Source organism: Oncorhynchus masou, chromosome 31 (genome assembly GCF_036934945.1).
Source record: "Oncorhynchus masou masou isolate Uvic2021 chromosome 31, UVic_Omas_1.1, whole genome shotgun sequence".
In the NCBI taxonomy this organism is placed as follows: Eukaryota; Metazoa; Chordata; class Actinopteri; order Salmoniformes; family Salmonidae; genus Oncorhynchus; species Oncorhynchus masou.
The window spans coordinates 101,111,925-101,123,857 of record NC_088242.1 but is presented as its reverse complement, the minus strand read 5'-3'; the positions used below and the strand labels follow the sequence as shown (position 1 = coordinate 101,123,857).

The following is an 11,933-nucleotide window of genomic DNA, read 5'->3' as shown; positions in this document are numbered from 1 at the left end:
GTTGTATCATCTCTGTTGTATCAGTCCTGTTGTATCATCTCTGTTGTATCAGTTCTGTTGTATCAGTTCTGTTGTATCATCTCTGTTGTATCATCTCTGTTGTATCAGTCCTGTTGTATCATCTCTGTTGTATCAGTTCTGTTGTATCAGTTCTGTTGTATCATCTCTGTTGTATCATCTCTGTTGTATCAGTCCTGTTGTATCAGTCCTGTTGTATCATCTCTGTTGTATCATCTCTGTTGTATCAGTCCTGTTGTATCAGTCCTGTTGTATCGGTCCTGTTGTATCGGTCCTGTTGTATCGGTCCTGTTGTATCAGTCCTGTTGTATCAGTCCTGTTGTATCATCTTTGTTGTATCATCTCTGTATTACCAGTCCTGTTGTATCAGTCCTGTTGTATCAGTCCTGTTGTATCGGTCCTGTTGTATCGGTCCTGTTGTATCAGTTCTGTTGTATCGGTCCTGTTGTATCAGTTCTGTTGTATCGGTCCTGTTGTATCGGTCCTGTTGTATCAGTCCTGTTGTATCAGTCCTGTTGTATCAGTCCTGTTGTATCAGTCCTGTTGTATCAGTCCTGTTGTACCAGTCCTGTTGTATCAGTCCTGTTGTATTAGTCCTGTTGTATCAGTCCTGTTGTATCGGTCCTGTTATATCATCTTTGTTGTATCATCTCTGTTGTATCATCTCTGTTGTATCAGTCCTGTTGTATCAGTCCTGTTGTATCAGTCCTGTTGTATCGGTCCTGTTGTATCTGTCCTGTTGTATCAGTCCTGTTGTATCAGTTCTGTTGTATCGGTCCTGTTGTATCAGTCCTGTTGTATCAGTCATGTTGTATCAGTCCTGTTGTATCTGTCCTGTTGTATCAGTCCTGTTTTATCGGTCCTGTTGTATCAGTCCTGTTGTATCAGTCCTGTTGTATCAGTCCTGTTGTATCGGTCCTGTTGTATCAGTCCTGTTGTATCATCTCTGTTGTATCAGTCCTGTTGTATCATCTCTGTTGTATCAGTTCTGTTGTATCAGTTCTGTTGTATCATCTCTGTTGTATCATCTCTGTTGTATCAGTCCTGTTGTATCAGTCCTGTTGTATCATCTCTGTTGTATCATCTCTGTTGTATCAGTCCTGTTGTATCAGTCCTGTTGTATCGGTCCTGTTGTATCGGTCCTGTTGTATCGGTCCTGTTGTATCAGTCCTGTTGTATCAGTCCTGTTGTATCATCTTTGTTGTATCATCTCTGTATTACCAGTCCTGTTGTATCAGTCCTGTTGTATCAGTCCTGTTGTATCGGTCCTGTTGTATCGGTCCTGTTGTATCAGTTCTGTTGTATCGGTCCTGTTGTATCAGTTCTGTTGTATCGGTCCTGTTGTATCGGTCCTGTTGTATCAGTCCTGTTGTATCAGTCCTGTTGTATCAGTCCTGTTGTATCAGTCCTGTTGTATCAGTCCTGTTGTACCAGTCCTGTTGTATCAGTCCTGTTGTATTAGTCCTGTTGTATCAGTCCTGTTGTATCGGTCCTGTTATATCATCTTTGTTGTATCATCTCTGTTGTATCATCTCTGTTGTATCAGTCCTGTTGTATCAGTCCTGTTGTATCAGTCCTGTTGTATCGGTCCTGTTGTATCTGTCCTGTTGTATCAGTCCTGTTGTATCAGTTCTGTTGTATCGGTCCTGTTGTATCAGTCCTGTTGTATCAGTCCTGTTGTATCAGTCCTGTTGTATCTGTCCTGTTGTATCAGTCCTGTTTTATCGGTCCTGTTGTATCAGTCCTGTTGTATCAGTCCTGTTGTATCAGTCCTGTTGTATCGGTCCTGTTGTATCAGTCCTGTTGTATCAGTTCTGTTGTATCGGTCCTGTTGTATCAGTCCTGTTGTATCAGTCCTGTTGTATCGGTCCTGTTGTATCAGTCCTGTTGTATCAGTCCTGTTGTATCAGTCCTGTTGTATCAGTCCTGTTGTATCAGTCCTGTTGTATCATCTCTATTGTATCAGTCCTGTTGTACCAGTCCTGTTGTATCAGTCCTGTTGTACCAGTCCTGTTGTATCAGTTCTGTTGTATCGGTCCTGTTGTATCAGTCCTGTTGTATCAGTCCTGTTGTATCAGTCCTGTTGTATCAGTCCTGTTGTATCATCTCTGTTATATCACTTCTGTTGTATCATCTCTGTTATATCATCTCTGTTGTAACAGTCCTGTTGTATCATCTCTGTTGTATCATCTCTGTTATATCAGTTCTGTTGTATCAGTCCTGTTGTACCAGTCCTGTTGTACCAGTCCTGTTGTATCATCTCTGTTATATCACTTCTGTTGTATCATCTCTGTTATATCATCTCTGTTGTAACAGTCCTGTTGTATCATCTCTGTTGTATCATCTCTGTTATATCAGTTCTGTTGTACCAGTCCTGTTGTACCAGTCCTGTTGTATCAGTCCTGTTCTATCAGTCCTGTTGTACCAGTCCTGTTGTACCAGTCCTTTTGTACCAGTCCTGTTGTACCAGTCCTGTTGTATCAGTCCTGTTGTATCATCTCTGTTGTATCAGTCCTGTTGTATCAGGTCTGTTGTGTCAGTCCTGTTGTACCAGTCCTGTTGTATCAGTCCTGTTGTATCATCTCTGTTGTATCAGTCCTGTTGTATCAGGTCTGTTGTATCAGTCCTGTTGTATCAGTCCTGTTGTATCATCTCTGTTGTATCAGTCCTGTTGTATCAGGTCTGTTGTATCAGTTCTGTTGTACCAGTCCTGTTGTACCAGTCCTGTTGTATCAGTCCTGTTGTATCATCTCTGTTTTACCAGTCCTGTTGTATCAGTCCTGTTGTATCAGGTCTGTTGTACCAGTCCTGTTGTATCATCTCTGTTGTATCAGTCCTGTTGTACCAGTTCTGTTGTATCAGTCCTGTTGTATCAGTTCTGTATCTTCTTTTTAAACATTAGGGATCCATTGTAAGTCTTGTGAAGAGAGTTATGTTGAAAGGGACATATCAGCCATTTTGAAAAGATGAAGTCTAAGACTGGGATCAGACCAGGCCTGGGTTATATAGACAGAGGGGATCTGAGTACACTCCTAATCTGAGACACTGTGTGAATACGGGCCCATACCTTTTGGAAAGTGAGTTCCTCTGGTTCACTGTCTGTTAGGTTGGAAAGGTCAAATAGTAGCCTGCCGTTTGGTCCAAGGAAAGTTGAATGTGTGTTTGGATTACATGCTGACCACACCACCGCGTCGTTTGCGCAAGCATTGCAAAATAAATGTACACATGCATGTTATTCAATCATTGCACCCACATGGCATGTGCGCTTCAGCAAGCATCTGCATAGCCAGGCGCTAAAATAGAGCCTAGTTCTATTTGTGACGCATGACGCGCTGCAAGTCCCACCTCTCCCATCTCCTTATTGGTTTTTAGGAGCATATACCCACGTGGGTGATTGAAAGATGAACTAAGGTCCACACTCCAGTCCAGTTGGTGGTGGTAATGCACCTTAAAGTTGTTTGCCAAACGCCACATAAAGTCCAAAGAAGAAGAAGAAGCCTGAAGGAAGAGAGATTACTAGACACTAACTAGGTTTACCCTTTTATCTGAGGATTAATTGTCAGAGTAGAGGATCTTGTGCATTTCAGGAAAAATAACAACCCAATGTTTATATCCCAAGATAGCTAAATGTCCATGAATGTGTCATGTGTTTCGACCTGTCCACAAATTAATGTAGTTAATATTGATATTTCAACCTGTGTGTCCTGATCACGTCTGGTGTGGGTGGACAAAATCAACATGCCCGCGATGACGCACGCGGACGCACGTGCGCGAGCAGTGTGATCAGCATGTTAGACGTTACTGTGTTAGTTATTTCAGCGTTGTCTCAGCATTAGTGTTTCCAAAATGAAGGTAACTTTATCAAAATTCCCAGGTTTCCCAGAAATCCTGGTTAGAGGATCCCCGGAATCCGGAGAACAACAGAAGGAAATCCGTAAACTTCCAATCACGATTTCTGGAAAACCTGGGAATTTTGGCAACTTTTTTCCCTTCTTCTCAGCGTTGTCTCCTGAGGGAGAGCTGCCGTCGGGGGATACAGTAGTCCTCCTGCACCTTGCTGAACGGCTCCTCGCCTGAGCTCCGCCTCGCCTCTCCTCCAGTCACAGACTTCCTCCTATCACACACTCCGGCTGTGCTCCCGCTCCGGGGACGCCCCGCATCCAGTCTGCTGGCCACCTTCCAAACAGCCAATCAAAACAGCATTAGTTTTATGCTTTATGATGACAACAAGGCAGCTGGGATACGTCATGCTGCAAGTCAGGGTGGTGTTGTGGACAGGTATCATGCCTTTGGTGTTGTGGACAGGTATCATGCCTTTGGTGTTGTGGACAGGTATCATGCTTCTGGTGTTGTGGACAGGTATCATGCCTTTGGTGTTGTGGACAGGTATCATGCTTATGGTGTTGGGGTCAGGTATCATGCTTCTGGTGTTGTGGACAGGTATCATGCTTCTGGTGTTGTGGACAGGTATCATGCTTCTGGTGTTGTGGACAGGTATCATGCTTCTGGTGTTGTGGACAGGTATCATGCTTCTGTTGTTGGGGTCAGGTATCATGCTTCTGTTGTTGGGGTCAGGTATCATGCCTTTGGTGTTGTGGACAGGTATCATGCTTATGGTGTTGTGGACAGGTATCATGCCTTTGGTGTTGTGGACAGGTATCATGCCTTTGGTGTTGTGGACAGGTATCATGCTTCTGGTGTTGTGGACAGGTATCTTGCCTTTGGTGTTGTGGACAGGTATCATGCTTATGGTGTTGGGGTCAGGTATCATGCTTCTGGTGTTGTGGACAGGTATCATGCTTCTGGTGTTGTGGACAGGTATCATGCTTCTGGTGTTGTGGACAGGTATCATGCTTCTGGTGTTGTGGACAGGTATCATGCTTCTGGTGTTGTGGACAGGTATCATGCTTCTGGTGTTGTGGACAGGTATCATGCTTCTGGTGTTGTGGACAGGTATCGTGCTTCTGGTGTTGGGGTCAGGTATTAGCATCATCAGTGTGGTAGTGGGGATTAGCATCATCAGTGTGGTAGTGGGGATTAGAATCACCAGGGTGGTGGGGATTAGCATCACCAGAGTGGTAGTGGGGATTAGCATCATCAGTGTGGTAGTGGGGATTAGCATCATCAGAGTGGTAGTGGGGATTAGCATCACCAGTGTGGTAGTGGGGATAAGCATCATCAGAGTGGTAGTGGGGATTAGCATCACCGGTGTGGTAGTGGGGGATTAGCATCATCAGAGTGGTGGGGATTAGCACCATCAGTGTGGTAGTGGGGATTAGCACCATCAGTGTGGTAGTGGGGATTAGCATCACCAGTGTGGTAGTGGGGATTAGCATCATCAGAGTGGTAGTGGGGATTAGCATCATCAGTGTGGTAGTGGGGATTAGCATCATCAGAGTGGTGGGGATTAGCATCATCAGAGTGGTGGGGATTAGCATGATCAGTGTGGTAGTGGCGATGAGCATCATCAGTGTGGTAGTGGGGATTAGCATCACCAGGGTGGTGGGGATTAGGATCATCAGAGTGGTAGTGGGGATTAGCATCACCAGTGTGGTAGTGGGGGATTAGCATCATCAGAGTGGTGGGGATTAGCATCATAAGAGTGGTAGTGGGGATTAGCATCATCAGTGTGGTAGTGGGGGATTAGCATCATAAGAGTGGTAGTGGGGGATTAGCATCATAAGAGTGGTAGTGGGGATAAGCATCATCAGTGTGGTAGTGGGGATAAGCATCATCAGTGTGGTAGTGGGGATTAGCATCATAAGAGTGGTAGTGGGGATAAGCATCATCAGTGTGGTAGTGGGGGATTAGCATCATCAGAGTGGTAGTGGGGATTAGCATCATAAGAGTGGTAGTGGGGATTAGCATCATCAGTGTGGTAGTGGGGATTAGCATCATCAGAGTGGTAGTGGGGATTAGCATCACCAGTGTGGTAGTGGGGGATTAGCATCATCAGAGTGGTGGGGATTAGCATCATAAGAGTGGTAGTGGGGATTAGCATCATCAGTGTGGTAGTGGGGGATTAGCATCATAAGAGTGGTAGTGGGGATTAGCATCATAAGAGTGGTAGTGGGGATAAGCATCATCAGTGTGGTAGTGGGGGATTGGCATCATCAGAGTGGTAGTGGGGATTAGCATCATAAGAGTGGTAGTGGGGATAAGCATCATCAGTGTGGTAGTGGGGGATTAGCATCATCAGAGTGGTAGTGGGGATTAGCATCATAAGAGTGGTAGTGGGGATTAGCATCATCAGTGTGGTAGTGGGGATTAGCATCATCAGAGTGGTAGTGGGGATTAGCATCACCAGTGTGGTAGTGGGGATTAGCATCATCAGAGTGGTGGGGATTAGCATCATAAGAGTGGTAGTGGGGATAAGCATCATCAGTGTGGTAGTGGGGGATTAGCATCATCAGAGTGGTAGTGGGGATTAGCATCATAAGAGTGGTAGTGGGGATTAGCATCATCAGTGTGGTAGTGGGGATTAGCATCATCAGAGTGGTAGTGGGGATTAGCATCACCAGTGTGGTAGTGGGGGATTAGCATCATCAGAGTGGTGGGGATTAGCATCATAAGAGTGGTAGTGGGGATTAGCATCATCAGTGTGGTAGTGGGGGATTAGCATCATAAGAGTGGTAGTGGGGGATTAGCATCATAAGAGTGGTAGTGGGGATAAGCATCATCAGTGTGGTAGTGGGGATAAGCATCATCAGTGTGGTAGTGGGGATTAGCATCATAAGAGTGGTAGTGGGGATAAGCATCATCAGTGTGGTAGTGGGGGATTAGCATCATCAGAGTGGTAGTGGGGATTAGCATCATAAGAGTGGTAGTGGGGATTAGCATCATCAGTGTGGTAGTGGGGATTAGCATCATCAGAGTGGTAGTGGGGATTAGCATCACCAGTGTGGTAGTGGGGGATTAGCATCATCAGAGTGGTGGGGATTAGCATCATAAGAGTGGTAGTGGGGATAAGCATCATCAGTGTGGTAGTGGGGGATTAGCATCATAAGAGTGGTAGTGGGGGATTAGCATCATAAGAGTGGTAGTGGGGATAAGCATCATCAGTGTGGTAGTGGGGATTAGCATCATAAGAGTGGTAGTGGGGATAAGCATCGTCAGTGTGGTAGTGGGGGATTAGCATCATAAGAGTGGTAGTGGGGGATTAGCATCATAAGAGTGGTAGTGGGGATAAGCATCATCAGTGTGGTAGTGGGGATTAGCATCATAAGAGTGGTAGTGGGGATAAGCATCATCAGTGTGGTAGTGGGGGATTAGCGTCATAAGAGTGGTAGTGGGGGATTAGCATCATAAGAGTGGTAGTGGGGATAAGCATCATCAGTGTGGTAGTGGGGATTAGCATCTTAAGAGTGGTAGTGGGGATAAGCATCATCAGTGTGGTAGTGGGGATAAGCATCATCAGTGTGGTAGTGGGGATTAGCATCATAAGAGTGGTAGTGGGGATAAGCATCATAAGAGTGGTAGTGGGGATTAGCATCATAAGAGTGGTAGTGGGGATAAGCATCATCAGTGTGGTAGTGGGGATTAGCATCATCAGAGTCGTAGTGGGGATTAGAATCACCTGTGTGGTAGTGGGGATTAGCATCACCAGTGTGGTAGTGGGGATTAGCATCACCAGTGTGGTAGTGGGGGTTAGCATCATCAGAGTCGTAGTGGGGATTAGCATCATCAGTGTGGTAGTGGGGATTACCATCATCAGAGTGGTGGGGATGAGCATCACCAGTGTGGTAGTGGGGATTAGCATCATCAGAGTGGTGGGGATTAGCATCACCAGTGTGGTAGTGGGGATTAGCATCATCAGAGTGGTGGGGATTAGCATCACCAGTGTGGTAGTGGGGATGAGCATCATCAGAGTGGTGGGGATTAGCATCACCAGTGTGGTAGTGGGGATGAGCATCATCAGATCAGAGTCGTAGTGGGGATTAGCATCATCAGAGTGGTGGGGATTAGCATCACCAGTGTGGTAGTGGGGATTAGCATCATCAGAGTGGTGGGGATTAGCATCATAAGAGTGGTAGTGGGGATAAGCCTCGTCAGTGTGGTAGTGGGGGATTAGCATCATAAGAGTGGTAGTGGGGGATTAGCATCATAAGAGTGGTAGTGGGGATAAGCATCATCAGTGTGGTAGTGGGGATTAGCATCATAAGAGTGGTAGTGGGGATAAGCATCATCAGTGTGGTAGTGGGGGATTAGCATCATAAGAGTGGTAGTGGGGGATTAGCATCATAAGAGTGGTAGTGGGGATAAGCATCATCAGTGTGGTAGTGGGGATTAGCATCATAAGAGTAGTAGTGGGGATAAGCATCATCAGTGTGGTAGTGGGGGATGAGCATCATCAGAGTGGTAGTGGGGGATTAGCATCACCAGTGTGGTAGTGGGGATTAGCATCATCAGAGTGGTGGGGATTAGCATCACCAGTGTGGTAGTGGGGATGAGCATCATCAGAGTGGTGGGGATTAGCATCACCAGTGTGGTAGTGGGGATGAGCATCATCAGATCAGAGTCGTAGTGGGGATTAGCATCATCAGAGTGGTGGGGATTAGCATCACCAGTGTGGTAGTGGGGATTAGCATCATCAGAGTGGTGGGGATTAGCATCATAAGAGTGGTAGTGGGGATAAGCCTCGTCAGTGTGGTAGTGGGGGATTAGCATCATAAGAGTGGTAGTGGGGGATTAGCATCATAAGAGTGGTAGTGGGGATAAAAATCATCAGTGTGGTAGTGGGGATTAGCATCATAAGAGTGGTAGTGGGGATAAGCATCATCAGTGTGGTAGTGGGGGATTAGCATCATAAGAGTGGTAGTGGGGGATTAGCATCATAAGAGTGGTAGTGGGGATAAGCATCATCAGTGTGGTAGTGGGGATTAGCATCATAAGAGTAGTAGTGGGGATAAGCATCATCAGTGTGGTAGTGGGGATGAGCATCATCAGAGTGGTAGTGGGGGATTAGCATCACCAGGGTGGTAGTGGGGATAAGCAAATTAAGAGTGGTAGTGGGGATAAGCATCATAAGAGTGGTAGTGGGGATTAGCATCATCAGTGTGGTAGTGGGGATTAGCATCATAAAAGTGGTAGTGGGGATAAGCATCATCAGTGTGGTAGTGGGGGATGAGCATCATCAGAGTGGTAGTGGGGGATTAGCATCACCAGGGTGGTAGTGGGGATTAGCACCATCAGAGTGGTGGGGATGAGCATCACCAGTGTGGTAGTGGGGATTAGCATCATCAGAGTGGTAGTGGGGATTAGCATCATCAGAGTCGTAGTGGGGATTAGAATCACCTGTGTGGTAGTGGGGATTAGCATCACCAGTGTGGTAGTGGGGATTAGCATCACCAGTGTGGTAGTGGGGATTAGCATCATCAGAGTGGAAGTGGGGATTAGCATCATCAGAGTCGTAGTGGGGATTAGAATCACCTGTGTGGTAGTGGGGATTAGCATCACCAGTGTGGTAGTGGGGATTAGCATCATCAGTGTGGTAGTGGGGGATTGGCATCATCAGAGTGGTAGTGGGGATTAGCATCATAAGAGTGGTAGTGGGGATTAGCATCATCAGAGTGGTAGTGGGGATTAGCATCATAAGAGTGGTAGTGGGGATTAGCATCATCAGTGTGGTAGTGGGGATTAGCATCATCAGAGTGGTAGTGGGGATTAGCATCACCAGTGTGGTAGTGGGGGATTAGCAACATCAGAGTGGTGGGGATTAGCATCATAAGAGTGGTAGTGGGGATAAGCATCATCAGTGTGGTAGTGGGGGATTAGCATCATAAGAGTGGTAGTGGGGGATTAGCATCATAAGAGTGGTAGTGGGGATAAGCATCATCAGTGTGGTAGTGGGGATTAGAATCACCTGTGTGGTAGTGGGGATTAGCATCACCAGTGTGGTAGTGGGGATTAGCATCACCAGTGTGGTAGTGGGGGTTAGCATCATCAGAGTCGTAGTGGGGATTAGCATCATCAGTGTGGTAGTGGGGATTAGCATCATCAGAGTGGTGGGGATGAGCATCATCAGAGTGGTGGGGATGAGCATCACCAGTGTGGTAGTGGGGATTAGCATCATCAGAGTTGTGGGGATTAGCATCACCAGTGTGGTAGTGGGGATTAGCATCATCAGAGTGGTGGGGATTAGCATCACCAGTGTGGTAGTGGGGATGAGCATCATCAGAGTCGTAGTGGGGATTAGCATCATCAGTGTGGCGGGGATTAGCATCATCAGAGTAGTAGGTATTAGCATCATCAATCAGAGTGGTGGGGATGAGCATCATCAGAGTGGTGGGGATGAGCATCACCAGTGTGGTAGTGGGGATTAGCATCATCAGAGTGGTGGGGATTAGCATCACCAGTGTGGTAGTGGGGATTAGCATCATCAGAGTGGTGGGGATTAGCATCACCAGTGTGGTAGTGGGGATGAGCATCATCAGAGTCGTAGTGGGGATTAGCATCATCAGTGTGGCGGGGATTAGCATCATAAGAGTGGTAGTGGGGATAAGCATCATCAGTGTGGTAGTGGGGATTAGCATCATCAGAGTGGTAGTGGGGATTAGCATCACCAGTGTGGTAGTGGGGGATTAGCAACATCAGAGTGGTGGGGATTAGCATCATAAGAGTGGTAGTGGGGATAAGCATCATCAGTGTGGTAGTGGGGGATTGGCATCATCAGAGTGGTAGTGGGGATTAGCATCATAAGAGTGGTAGTGGGGATTAGCATCTTCAGTGTGGTAGTGGGGATTAGCATCATCAGAGTGGTAGTGGGGGATTAGCAACATCAGAGTGGTGGGGATTAGCATCATAAGAGTGGTAGTGGGGATAAGCATCATCAGTGTGGTAGTGGGGGATTAGCATCATAAGAGTGGTAGTGGGGGATTAGCATCATAAGAGTGGTAGTCGGGATAAGCATCATCAGTGTGGTAGTGGGGATAAGCATCATCAGTGTGGTAGTGGGGATTAGCATCATCAGTGTGGTAGTGGGGATTAGCATCATAAGAGTGGTAGTGGGGATTAGCATCATAAGAGTGGTAGTGGGGATAAGCATCATCAGTGTGGTAGTGGGGATTAGCATCATAAGAGTGGTAGTGGGGATAAGCATCATCAGTGTGGTAGTGGGGATTAGCATCATAAGAGTGGTAGTGGGGATAAGCATCATCAGTGTGGTAGTGGGGATAAGCATCATCAGTGTGGTAGTGGGGATTAGCATCATCAGTGTGGTAGTGGGGATTAGCATCATAAGAGTGGTAGTGGGGATTAGCATCATAAGAGTGGTAGTGGGGATAAGCATCATAAGAGTGGTAGTGGGGATTAGCATCATCAGAGTGGTAGTGGGGATAAGCATCATAAGAGTGGTAGTGGGGATTAGCATCATAAGAGTGGTAGTGGGGATTAGCATCATCAGTGTGGTAGTGGGGATTAGCATCATAGGAGTGGTAGTGGGGATAAGCATCATCAGTGTGGTAGTGGGGGATGAGCATCATCAGAGTGGTAGTGGGGGATTAGCATCACCAGGGTGGTAGTGGGGATTAGCACCATCAGTGTAGTAGTGGGGATTAGCACCATCAGAGTGGTAGTGGGGATTAGCATCACCAGTGTGGTAGTGGGGATTAGCACCATCAGTGTAGTAGTGGGGATTAGCATCACCAGTGTGGTAGTGGGGATTACCATCATCAGAGTGGTGGGGATGAGCATCACCAGTGTGGTAGTGGGGATTAGCATCATCAGAGGTGTGGGGATTAGCATCACCAGTGTGGTAGTGGGGATTAGCATCATAAGAGTGGTAGTGGGGAATAGCATCATCAGAGTCGTAGTGGGGATTAGAATCACCTGTGTGGTAGTGGGGATTAGCATCACCAGTGTGGTAGTGGGGATTAGCATCACCAGTGTGGTAGTGGGGGTTAGCATCATCAGAGTCG

General features: G+C 46.7%; 1 protein-coding gene across 1 annotated transcript in view; it reads right to left on the bottom strand.

Annotated features, from left to right (window-relative positions):
* Positions 1–4,014: 4,014 nt before the first annotated feature.
* Positions 4,015–11,933, bottom strand: part of lnp1 (leukemia NUP98 fusion partner 1) — a 45,022-nt gene continuing 37,103 nt past the window's right edge. Inside the window, exon 4 of the mRNA XM_064952841.1 lies at positions 4,015–4,194. Within this exon, the coding sequence (XP_064808913.1) occupies positions 4,015–4,194 (180 nt within the window). The remainder of the gene's footprint in view (positions 4,195–11,933) is intronic.